At 52.9% G+C, this 12,968-nt stretch overlaps 1 protein-coding gene across 4 annotated transcripts in view; it reads left to right on the top strand.

Moving 5' to 3' along the window:
- SIPA1L3 (signal induced proliferation associated 1 like 3) overlaps window positions 1-11,992 on the top strand; it is a 230,533-nt gene extending 218,541 nt beyond the window's left edge. For 3 of the 4 annotated variants that reach the window (XM_081273204.1, XM_081273202.1, XM_081273203.1), the window contains 4 exons: window positions 3,001-3,144; window positions 6,249-6,384; window positions 7,961-8,042; window positions 9,852-11,990. In XM_081273204.1, the coding sequence (XP_081129330.1) occupies window positions 3,001-3,144; window positions 6,249-6,384; window positions 7,961-8,042; window positions 9,852-9,995 (506 nt within the window). In that variant the 3' untranslated portion in view covers window positions 9,996-11,990. Of the gene's footprint in view, window positions 1-3,000; window positions 3,145-6,248; window positions 6,385-7,960; window positions 8,043-9,851 lie in introns of all 4 variants that reach the window. The other variant, XM_081273205.1, reaches the window with a different exon arrangement.
- The last annotated feature ends 976 nt before the right edge of the window (window positions 11,993-12,968 follow it).

Below are 12,968 nucleotides of genomic sequence, written 5' to 3'. Positions count from 1 at the left end.
AAAGGAGAGGGGCTGGGGATGTGGCTCAAGCGGTAGCGCTCCCGTCTGGCATGTGTGCGGCCCGGGTTCAATCCTCAGCACCACATACAAAGATGTTGTGTCCGCCAAAAACTAAGAAATAAAATATAAAAAAAAAAAAAATAGAAAGGAGAGGGCTTGTGTTAGAAAGGATCGTGGCTCAGTGTTAGAGCCCTTGCCTAGCATGTGTGAGGCACTGGGTTCGATTTTCAGCACCACAAATAAATTAATAAACAAAAGTCCATTGACAGTTTTAAAAAATATTTTTAAAAATATAGAAAGAAGAAAGGGCTGGGATGTGGCTCAGTGGTTAAGCACTCCTGGGTTCAATCCCTTTGGTTTTTATGGGGTGGTTCCTGGGATTGAACTCAGGGTTAGGGTTAGGGTTAGAGATGCACAATCTCACCAGAGGACTGAGGGTAAAGCTCAGAGGTGGAGCGCTTGCCTCGCCTGTAATCAATCCCAGCAACTCTGGAGGCCGAGGCAGGAGGCCTGCCTGGGCAATTTAGCAAGACTGTCTCAGAAGCACTGGGAATGAAGTTTAGCGGTAGTGTTATCTAGGGTGTGAAGCCCTGAGTTTGACCCTCACCACTGAAAAGATGAAGATAGAGTTATTAGCGTATAGCAAACCCAGCATAACATCTAAATGTGTCATGAGTACTGAAAATCTACTGGCTGCTTATTTTTGTTGATAGGGGGTTTGGGGGATTTTGTTTTTATTGTTGTGTTGTGTTGTGTTTGAGGCACTGGGGATTGAACCCAGGAATACTCTACTACTGAGCTACATCCCCGGCCCTTTTCATTTTTTGAGATATGAGCCCATTAAATTATCCAGGCTGGCCTCCATTTTTTTTGTGGCGGGTGAGGTGGTAGCAGGGTTTGAACTCAGGGGCACTTAACCACTGAGCCACATCCCCAGCCTTGTTTTGAACTTTATTTAGAGACAGGGTCTCACTGGGATGCTTAGGGCCTCCCTAAATTGCTGAGGCTGGCTTTGAACTCGATCCTCCTGCCTCAGCCTTCCAAGCTGTTAGGATTACAGGTGTGCACCACCGCGCCCAGCTGACCTCCAGTTGTTTTTAATGGAATTTATATATATATATATAATATATATTTATAGGTGGACACAATATCCTTATTTTATTTTTATGTGGTGCTGAGGATCGAACCCAGTGTCTGACGCATGCCAGGCGAGTGCTCTGTCACTGAGCCATAACTCCAGCCCTGGCCTCCAATTTTTGATCCTACCTCAGCCTCCAGAGTCACTGGTATATCCACCAACTTGTTAGTGTTTTTAATTTTTAATTTTAATTATTTTGGGTATCTGATTCTAGGGATCAAGCCCAGGACCGTGGTCATAGTAGGCAAAAGTGTACCACTGAGCTTTATTTCTCAACTGATACATAAAGACATAAGGCTTGTACATAATACTGGGGTGCCATGTGATGTTTTAGTATACATGAGTCTGCTCTACCACCTATCATTTCTCCGTGGTAAAAGCATTTAGTATCCTTTCTTCTAGCTTTTGGGGGTACATAGTACATAATTGTGATACAGTCACCCTGGTGTGCAGTACCTCACCAGAGTTTCTTGCTGCTTACAACAACTTAGTCCTTATTGGTCAGCTTTTTCCATCCCACCTCCCCGCTAAAATGAGCATCATGAGACAGGTTTGCCCCTTTAGACTAGAGAACAAGGGTTAAAACACTAGGAGCCTGGGCTTTCCAAACCTTCTAGGCCCATGGGGTCTGGCTCAGAGCAGGACTAGTCCCCACCACCACTTCAGATCCCAAATTCCAGCCTTGGTTTTCCTGCTCCATACGTGGAGGTCATAATGCCACCCTCCCCTCCCCCACCACGGCAAGGCTGTGAGATGACCCCCCGACCCCAGCTTATCCCACACAGAAGTGTGCTGGGGGCATGGCGCAGGCCTGGTCAGGCCCCTGACCCCTCTCTGCCTCATTATCCTCCTCTGTCCCTTCCCTTTAAGGGCTCCAGAGTCAGGCCCAGGACCTCAGCCTGGCACACAGGACTCGAGCTGCTGCTGGCATGATGCTTCCCCCGCCTGCCATTCCCAGCACCTTGAGGCCTCACAGCCCCTTCCTCTGCCCGTTGTGTCAAATCCAACCCACCAGGTCTCCCCACAGTGACCCTGCCACATCTCAACACTGTCTATAAACTGGTACCCCAAATTTCTGCACCCCGACACTCTCCCTAACTCTAGGCTCCTCTGGCGGGCCCCCCTCCCACTGCTGCCTTGCGGATCTCTTGATGTACCTGTGCCTGATGCCTCCACCCAGCCTTCCCCACTTAAAACCAATCCACCGGCTGTGCCCAGACCCAGCAGAACCTGATGACGTCCTAGACCTTTCTCTTGTCTCACACCCATGTCCACTCTTCAGACTTTGGGGGCTTCACCTGCAGAATGGATCCAGAACCTTTTCACTTGCCCACCCACCACCCATGGCCTGCCCGGTCCCACCCCTGGTTCCTTCCGAATCCCACAGCAGCCTCCGTCCGTCTGTCTCCCCGCCCCCTCCTCCTGCCCCCCCCCCACACACACACACACAGTCTGTCTACTGCCCTCCCTCCAGCCAGAGGGAGCCTCCCAGCCTGCCACGACAGGGTGGCACTCCAGATAACAGGGTAACAGCTTGGTCAGGACTCACAGGGCCCCACAGCCCTGTCACCTCTGACTTAACCTGCCACAGCTCTCCCCGTTCGCCCTGTCCCAGCTGGACCTCCTCAGTGTTCCTTAAACCTGCAGCATGTTCCTGCCCCGGGGATTTTGCCCTGGCTACTGCACCTGCCCTAAATGCTCTTCCCCAGATCTGCTCAAAGGTCACCTTCTAAGCAAGGCGTCCCCACCATCCTGTTAAAAGTTGCACCTCACCCACTGGAGGTTTCCCTCACAGGGTCTTCTGATAAGCAGTGGAAAGTATTCATTTGCCTCTCACGTTGTGCTCAACTCTCCCCACCTAGCTGCCATCTCCGCCTCAGAACTTTCACTGGCTGATGGACGGGACCGGCCCTTGCGGCGCCTGGACCCTGGGATGATGCCCCTGCCTGACACAGCTGCTGGTCTCGAATGGTCCAGCCTGGTAAACGCAGCCAAGGCCTACGAAGGTAGGTGCCTCCACCCCGCCCGATCGGAGCCTCATCTCCGCTGTGCTAGAAGGATCAGTTGAGGGCCTGTGGCTTCACAGGCAGTTGCGCCCAGGTCCCAGAATCGGGAAGCCACGTCACTTGTTCACTGTGTAGTGTTTTATCTCTGCTCTCCAGTGACCTGGTGCGCTTCCAAGAGGAGGCCACACTCCATCCAGCACTTAGCACTTGGCAAACTCACCACCATCTGAGGAATATATTAGGACTCCCTTGTGCAGATGAGGAAACTGAGGCTGAGTTGCCACAAAGTTGACTGTGTTTTGTCACCTGACACATGGGGTCAGGATTTGAACCCAGGACTGCACATCCTCCAAATAAAAATAGGCATAGGGGGCTGGGGATATAGCTCAGTTGGTCGAGTGCTTGCCTCACATGCATAAGGCCCTGGGTTCAATCCCAGCACCACACACACACACACAAAAAAAATAGGCATAGGTTTGGCACAGTGGTTCGTGGCCTGTAATCCCAGCCATTTGGGAGGCTGAAGCAGGAGGATCATGAGTTCAATGTCAGCCTCAGCAACTTAATAAGACCCTGTCTCGAAATATGAAAAGGGATGGGGATGCAGCTCGGGGGTAAAGCACCGTTGGACTTAGTCCTCAATATCAGAAAAACTGCCGAGGTGGGGTCTGATGACCCTGCCAGGGAGGGTGAGTGAAGGCGTGCATTGTGACCTGGGTACAATGTCAGTTGCTTGCCAGCCCCTCCGTGGAAGTCAACTCTTCCATATGTACTAAAAAAAATTTTTTTTATTTTTAGTTTTTGGCGGACACAACATCTTTGTTTGTATGTGGTGCTGAGGATCGAACCCAGGCCGCACGCATGCCAGGCGAGCGCGCTACCGCTGGAGCCACATCCCCAGCCCTCTACTAAAAATTTTAAATGTGCACACCCCGTTTGCCCAGCAGTTCTAAGTTCTTAATAATTTTGGCATGCGTGGACATGCTGGTGGCACAACCTGTAATCAGTGACTCGGAAGACTGAGGCAGGAGGATTGAAAGTTCAAGACCAGCTTCAGCAACTTAGCAAGAACTTGTCCCAAAATAAAATAAGATGGGCTGGGGTTGTGGCTTAGTGGCAAAGTACTTGCCTAGAATGTGTGAAGCACTGGGTTCCATCCTCAGCACCGCATATAAATAAATAAAAACAAAGGTACATCAACAATTAAAAAAAATTTTTTTTAAACACTTATTCTTAAGTTTTAGGTAAACACAATATCTTTATTTTACATTTATGTGGTGCTGAGGATCGAACCCAGTGCCTCATGCATGTTAGGCAAGCAATCTACCACTGAGCCACAACCCCAGCCCTTAAAAAATATTTTAAGAAATAAAAATAAAATCAGAAAAGCTCAATGGCAAAGTGCCTTGGGTTCCATCCCCAGTACCAAAAACAAAATAAAAAAATTAACAATGAAAATAAGAGCCAGGCACAGTGGCACATGCCTGTAATTCCAGTGACTTGGGAGGCTGAGGCAGGAGGATCGTGAATTCAGAGACTCTCAGCAACTTAGTGAGGTCCTAAGCAACTCAGTGAGACCCGGTCTCCAAATAAAATACGAAAAAGGGCTGGGGATGTGGCTCAGTGGTTAAGTGCCCCTGGTTCAATCCCCAGTACCAAGAAAATAAATAATAATAAATGAGCCACAGAAGGTTGGGAAAGAGAGATGAGAATAGAGCAGAAAGGCCCGGAAGGAGCCAGGCATGGTGGCACAGGCCTGTAATCCCAGCAGCTTGGGAGGCTGAGGCAGGAGGGTCTCAAGTTCTAGGATAGCTTGGGCAACTTAGTTAGGCCCTGACTCAAAAGAAAAGGGCTGGGGATGTGGCCCAGTAGCAGGGCACCCTGGGTTCACCCTCAGCAGCTCAGAAATAGAGAAAGAGACAGGAGAGGAGGGGGATATCCCAGCTCCCTGGAAGCAGGGGAGGGCCTGCAGTGGGAGGGAAGGTGCTCCAGCACACTGCAGAGCTCGGGTTTTGTTATTGTTCTGTTTTGTGGTGTTGGGCATGGAACCCAGGCCTCCTGCTAGGTGAGTGCTCTGCCACTGAGCGCCACCCCTGCAGCGTGTTCTGCGGCGGTTCAGGGAGAAGGTAAACTGAGATGGGAAGAGGAGAAAGCCAATGTGGCAGCAGGGAGTGGCTCTGAGGAAAGCTCCTCCGGTCTTTGCTGTGCTGTTTTAGAGAGAGTGGAAGAGGCTGAGTTGGGAAACCTCCAGACCCAAATGGCAGCGTCCACCCTCTTCATACCTGGCACAAAGTCACCTTGTTTCTGATGCCCCCGAGTGTTCCCTTGCATGGCCACTATGGCTCACAGTCCAGTGATTAAGGACACTGCAGCTGTCACCAGTTCTTGCTGTTACAGAAAGAGAACCCAACAGTTGTGTTTAAGAACGCGCAAGTCAAGTGCTGGGGGCCGGGACTTCGCTTTCCCTGGCGGCCCCATGACGTCCCCTCTCTTCACTGGGCCTCTTCTATTTGACTTTTTCATTTTGCTGAAATTTTGTAAACCTTCCTGGGAGGAAGTGGAGTAGTGAGTCTCGTGGACCCATCACCCAGCTTCAGCCCCATCCACTTTGGGCTACTATTTTCAGACCCTTTATTTGTTAACAAAACCAGGGCATTTATACCAAGAATGTGCGAGCTCTGAATCCTGCCACTGCCCCGCAGTGTCCTTGAGCTCGCTTATCTGTGCCTTCAGTGCTGTGTAAACGGCAGTTGGATCTAGAGGCTTGACCCCCTCAGGATGGGATCTTATAGCTTGTGTTCTCATTTTATTTGGTTGGGTTTTTTGGCAAAAATCCATCCTAAATGCCTTCATGATATATCAAAATGAAATTGAAAATGTCAGACGGGGTCTGGAGGCGTAGTTCAGTGGCAGAGCCCTTGTCTGGCATGTACAAGGGCCTGGGTTCCATCCCCAGCACCACACAAAAAAAGAAAATGTCATGGAGGTCTGGGCAGGAGGTTTGTGGGGTGGGGGGCATGGTCAGTCAGCTGGGAGAAATGGGAGCCCTGCCTTCCCACCCATGAGAACTCAGCCCCTCTCCTCTCTCTCCCTCTCCCTGGCAGTGCAAAGAGCCGTCTCCCTCTTCTCTCTAAACGACCCAGCCCTGAGCCCAGACATCCCACCTGCACACAGTCCTGTCCACAGTCACCTGAGCCTGGAGCGGGGGCCCCCGACCCCCAGGACCACCCCTACCATGAGGTAAGGTTTCCTTGGAAACATCCAGTGGCCCTGCAGCCCAGGTCCCTACAGGCAAGAGGTCTGTGCAGTGAGGAGGTGGCTGCTGTGGGTCACCCCCACCATTCCCTGGGCAGGAGGTCCCCTCACCTAACAGACAGGATGTCAGCGTTGCACTGGGGACCAGCTGTGGCCAAGACAGACTCCTCGCCTGCCTTGTGGATCTCTGAGTCAACTGGCAAGGGCACTTTGCACAACCTCACACAATTGTTTCACTTCCAACTTTGAAAAATGTTAAGTAGCATCCCACAACCACCCTAATCATCTGTCCCCTCCTGGTCTCCTGTGTAGATCCCCAGGTGGTGCAGACTGGCACCCAACACCTTTCACATCTGCCCTGACAAGGCCTAAGCCAGGCTATATATGGGGACCCCTGCAGGATTGAGGCCAGGACCCGCCCTCTGGAGTCTGGTGGGGAGAGGACAGAGAGGTGTCTCGCTTGGCCATGGCACATGGGGCTTCTCACCGTCAGTGTGGTGTGTTGGTTCTGGTTGATCGGCAGAAAGTGAAGGAGGCAGAGAATGTAACGGCGCTCTGCCTGCAGGACGTGTTGACGTGCTCTGCTGGCCTCGCAGCACAGGGCCCCAGGTACCACACAGCACCTGTGTGCTCTGTGGGCAACGGGAGCCCTTTTTGAGGGTAATTTTAATTCTTGGGTGTTTTCTGCTCCACACACTGGCCCCAGCCCAACCTCCATGGAAAGTGGGACCCACTGTAAAGATGAGATGGGCACGCAGCGCTGGTGCTGCAGGAGCCATGGTGTGGGAAGTGGCAGGACCTATGGCCCCTGGGCTCACTGCTCAGTCACCTTGAACCCCACGGTGATGACCTCCCCTGAGCCTCCCACCTCCCCCTGCAGGTCCCTAAGATAGAGAACCATGGAGGAGGAGAAAGGGAGGGAGAGGCAGGAGGCCAGGCCCCACCTCCTTCGCCCCTGTGCAGCTCACTCGACCCCATCCCCTGCACCCCATCCTCTCGGGCGTGTGAGCCCATGGCGCCTGCCCACGGGCACCTCCCTCAGACCTGCTCTAAGCAGGGAGGGGAGCCTGTTTCTCCCCTGCAGTGCCAGGAGAGCTCAGGGCTGGAAGAATCTGCGCAGAGGAGGAGCCTCAGGCAATGGGGTTCAGATCCCAGCACCAGCACAAGGGAGGAAAGTGGGTGGTGACACCCCCTCCCCAAGCCCAGGCCTCCTCCTCTGTTCCATGTGAGGTCCCCTCACAGGACAGTGGCTGAGACACTTAGACTGACCACACAAATTGCTGGGTGGCGCATGGCTTGGCCCACAGTAGGGGGATAATGGGCTTGTCATCATTTCCAACACTGACCATGGTAAGCCCTGTGTCTGTTTGTCCATCCTCCTCCTTCCTGTGCCTGGAGCAGCGCCTGACCTGCAGATGCTCAGTAGGTGTTCAGGGATGGACTTCTGTATCCCATGGATACAGAAAAGAGATTCTCCCCAAAAGTCCCAGATACGGCCCATCCTTGGGGCAATCGCTCGCTTCAGATGCCACACGGCTGACCTTGTCCTCCCTCTCTCCAGTGAAGAGCCACCCCTGGATCTGACGGGCAAGGTGTATCAGCTGGAAGTGATGCTGAAGCAGCTGCACACGGACCTCCAGAAGGTGAGGGCCCACGCACACACCTGCTGCCCCTCCCCAGACCCGCCCAGGTGCCTGCCGAGGCCACTCGGCACCTATCCACCCTCCTTGCTGCTACTCTTGGGTCTAGTCATGAGTAAAACAGAGAAAGTGACAATTCAGAAGGCGAGGGAGCTCACAGAGACACTCTTAGACATTCTTGGAGAACAAATTGGTCCAACCTTTTTGGACAGCGATTGGGCAGTATTTACCAAAATGTAATCGTAGAGCAACATGGTGGTGCACACCCATAATTCCAGCAACTCAAGAAGCTGAGGCAGGAGGATCACAAGTTCCAGGCCAGACTTAGCAACTTAGTGAGACCCTGTCTCAAATTAATCAGTCCAAAGGACTGAAGATGCAGCTCAGTGTGGGAACACCCCTGGGTGCGCTGCCCTGCTGGGGTGTGGGGAGTGTAACTGGAGGTCTGGGACTACATTACAGCTCAGTGATAGAGCGCGTGCCCAGCATGCCCGAGGCTCTAGGTTCGTGGATCTAGTTGACCCAGCAATTCCACCTGTGGGAATTGGTGAGAATCTCCAGTTTGGGTACAGAGAGATCCATGAGCAGAGATGTTCACTGCTGCACTAATGGGACCAGATGGCTGTCCATCAAAAGGAGAAGGGTAATGTAAATCACGGACACCCATGCAGCAGAATGGTCTGCAGCCAATTAAAATAGCAAATCTACCCCCTGACTGACATGCAGGAGAAGGCCGGGAACTCCGGTGCAAAACACAGCAAGCTGCAGAGCTGTTTCCTAGAACGTTCTCATATATATTTTTTTTTTTTTTTGGTCTTCTCCACGCTGGGGATGGAACCCAGGGCTTCACACGTGATGAGCAAGTGCTTTCCCCTGGAGCTATGTCCCAGCCCAGTGTGCTTCTGTTTTAATTATTAACAACCACGGGTTAAGAGGGACATGTAGGGTCTTGGGATGTGGTTCATGGTAGAGTGCCTGTTTGGCTGCACGAGACCCTGGCTTCCATCCACTGCACCACACAAAAAAAGGAGGGACACTAGGTGATGGCATTCCAAATGGACTGTCCCTAGGGTGTACAAGAATGAGGAGAGACAGGGCAGAGGAGACTTTTGTCTGTCATTTATATACTTTGAGGTCAAAATTAAAAAGCAGAGCATACGGGGATGGGGTTGTAGCTCAGTGGTAGAGTGCTTGCCTCACATGCATGAGACTATGGATTCGATCCTCAGCACCACATAAAAATAAATAAATAAATAAAAATTAAATATATATATATAAATAAAAAGAAGTAGAGCACAATGTACTCCTCCAGCCCAGGAATCACAGCGGCCCAGGTTCAAACCCTGCCCCACCCTTAGTACTATGTGACCTTAAACAAGTCACTGGCTTAGCCAGTGTTCTGTCACCCCAAGAGCCTCTTAGAATAGGTGATAGGGCCTGCTCAGGCTGCCTCGCTATGTGAGGCTTGGTTCCATCTTCCAGGAAAATGAGGATAATGACCGTCCCCAGGCCCTTGGGTGGGGGTAGGATGAGGTGATGACAGTATCGCAATGCTCGTCAGTTACTCCCAGGCAGGCTATGTTCTGGACCTCTGCATACCTCAGGGACCCCTCGGAGCCACCCTGTCAGAGTTGAGGGAACGGGACCCGCAGACAGGATGTGACAGGCCAGGGTTACTCAGCTGTGGAAGCAGAGCTGGGATTTGAACCCCTGTAACTGGTTCTGGCCTGGGCTCACAGATCCCCAGGGCCACTGGCTGTTCTGGGGGCTACCAAGGCCACCAGCCTAATGCCCAGCCCTCCTCCCTCACAGGAGAAGCAGGACAAGGTGGTGCTGCAGTCGGAGGTGGCCAGCCTGCGGCAGAACAACCAGCGGCTGCAGGAGGAGTCGCAGGCCGCCAGCGAGCAGCTGCGCAAGTTCGCCGAGCTTTTCTGTAGGGAGAAGAAGGAGCTCTGAGGCCGAGAGGCCACCAGGCCCTGGCACCTTGCCTGCAGGCAGGCCGTGGGCTCCTGTCCTCCTCTCTCTTTCTGTAGGCCCCTGGTGGCCGGCATGACAGGTCACTTAGCCAGGCCTGGTACCTACTGCCCCCACAGCTCTCCACGTGGACTCAGAAACCCCAGCTAGCAGTGGGGCCTGCGGGAGCCTCCCCAGGCTGTGAGTCAGGTCACCTCCTGGTCTCAGGCCTCTGCACTGACCCCTGTGTCCCTGGGGTCACCCAGCCTCTGCCTAGGACCCGGCTATGGGAAAGCGAGAGGGGCTGCAGAGGTCAGCATCCAGCCTCCACAGCGCCCAGGACCCACACGCCAGGGTTCTTCACTGCACCCAGCAGCATAGCTCGTGGGCAGAGCCCCTGCATGAAAAAATATGGCGTGAAATGAGTCTTTTCCCCCACACCCCAAAGAAGCAAGTGCCCTCAGGGCGACAGACTAGGACCCTTTGGTCCCCAGTGTACTAGCTCCAAAAAGCATGGATGTCATCCCTTCCCAGGCCCCTCCTTCCACAAAGCAGCCAGGAGCACTTTCATAGAGTTTAAATTATTTTCTTGGAGGCCCTAGGATGGAGAGAAGAATCCCAGCATCCAGAGGCCACTTCTTTGAGAGAAAAACTATTTGTACAAACAGGACAATTTATACAATCTTTTTCTATCAGTTCCTCTCCCACCAGAGGCCACATGCCTGGGCTTGGGTCCCCCAGGTCCCTCCACCTTTGAGCTACTGACCTGGCCGGGCCAGACCGCCCGGCTCTCTCTCCTCCCAGCACGACCAAGCCCTGACCAGCAGCCAGGCCGCCTCTGGGCTCCAGAAGGCACCCTGGGAGCCTTGGGACAGGGCTGGACAACAACAGCCTTCATCTCCTGTCTGGTTTCCTTTTCCTTCGCAGGCCCCCAGCGACGGCCACCCAGACACACTCACTGTGCTCCCCGGGGAGCACTCGCAGTGCGAACCCCAGAGACGCTGTTCTAAAGGCAATAAGGGGCAGCTGGCGGGCAGCCAGGCCAGTGTGGTACTACGCTGTTCACCCAGGAAACACGAGTTCCTTTTTTTTTCCTTTAAAAACAAAAAAATATATATATATATATATATTTATTTTTTCATGTAGAGTTGCGCCAGAACAAGTCTGGATGGCCACAGTCTGTGGATTCCCCCAACCTCAAGTTGAGGATCAAGGCATGTCCCCCATGGGCAGGGGGTCAGCAAGAGGACCCAGAGGGACAGTCAGGGTGGTGGGAAGGCGGCTTCCCTTTCTGGGAAGCACCAGGCAGGAAGGAGTTGGCAGCGTGGGCTGGGCTCAGAGCCGAGCCAGGCAGCCGGCACTTGTCCACAGATCCCCCAGGTTCTCTTCAGGCCCAGGAACCCGGGCAGATGGGCGTTTCTGGGACTGCATAGATCAGGCACTCAGGGAGGTGCCAGGCTGGAGGGGCCGGGGCCGGAGAAGAGGGTGTTCATTGCGTCTCCCTATGATCTGCCTCTGGCCCCCAGCATCCCCCAGTCTTGAGAGTAAAACCTCAGCCTGCCACCTCCTCTCCCCACAGCGGTGGCGAGAGGCCAGCCTGCCAAGGCCAGGCCTGCCCAGCAGCCCTCCCCAGCCCTGGCCAACTACTGTGATGTCTCCTTCCCTGGTCCCCTTCTCGGGGGTTCTCCAGGCCCCCGCCCCACCCCCCTCCTCAGACCCTAACCTGGAGCCTTTATTTTTTTTTCTCATATCTTCAGATCATTCGATCATTTTGGGGACCTGATCATGCACATTGACAAGTGTAAATTATGATTTTGGTTTTATTTTGTTATTTTTAAAGAATTTCTGCACAACAAATCTATTTAATTTGAGGTTGGTGTTCTATCTGATGGCTGAGATAGTAGGCTTTTTTTCATGTTGATTTGATTCATTTGGTTAATTATTCTTTATTGTCTTTCCCCCCTCCCATCCCTGTCTTGAGATTTTCTGGCATGTTTCTGGAGGTTTCAAAGGAAATAAATGTTTCATAGAAATGGCTTGTGTGTTCACAGCTGGGCGGCCGCCCGGTCCACATCAGCCCCCTCCTGCCGGAAGCCAACCTCAGAATGTGAAATGACCCCAAATTTAAAAGAGCGAGATTCTGCTGGGCCTGGTGGCACACCACTGTAATCCCAGAGACTTGGGAGGCTGAGGCAGGAAGACTTTGAGTTTGAAGCCAGCCTGGCACCTTAGCCAGACCTTGTCTCAAAACCAAGAAGGCTAGGGGTGAAGTGCCCCTGGGTTCAATTCCAAGTATTGGGGGCAGGGGGTGGGGACACATTTCCTTTTGGTGTCTAGTCTTCTGTGGCTAGACTCCGCCTCTTTAGGCAGATGGCACATCCCAGTGCCAGCTCATTTGCTTTTTTTTTTTTTTTCTTTTTTTGGTATTGGAGGGTTGAACCCAGAGGTGCTTTACCACTGAGCCACATCCCCAGCCCCCTTTAATTTTTATCTTGAGAGTCTGGCTGAGTGTCTGAGGTTATTTGCATCTCCTGCCACAGCCACAGCCCTTCTCTCTGTGCTGGTGGAGGGGTCTCCCTCTGCCAGCCGTCTAGTGGGCAGCGCGGGGTCAAGGCTGCCCCTTCTTCCTGCGAAGGGGAGGCAAAACATGGCTTCCCTTCCCTCCATGTGAGAAAGACAACACACCCCTGCGACCTCAGCCAGAGCAAGGCCTTCCTTTGGGACCCTTCTAGCTGAGGAGGGGACTTGAACTTATGGTCCCAGATCTGCATCTGTTGAAGTTGGGTGGGAATTTGGACAAACTGATTTTCAGTTCTGGGAATTCCATGTGAAGATCCAAGGCCCAGCCTGTGTGGGAAGTCTTAGCTCTGCTCCTGTGGGTTTCACAGAGCCTCTGGAAGGGGCTGGCCATGTGGCGGGGTCTGTGCACCCCTCCTCACCGCCCACTTACCTGTCATCTCAAAACCCATTCTTCTC

Source organism: Spermophilus citellus (assembly GCF_964194105.1).
Source record: "Spermophilus citellus genome assembly, chromosome: 18".
Lineage (NCBI taxonomy): Eukaryota > Metazoa > Chordata > Mammalia > Rodentia > Sciuridae > Spermophilus > Spermophilus citellus.
The sequence above is the reverse complement of the archived record's forward strand: the minus strand, read 5'-3'. Positions and strand labels throughout refer to the sequence as shown.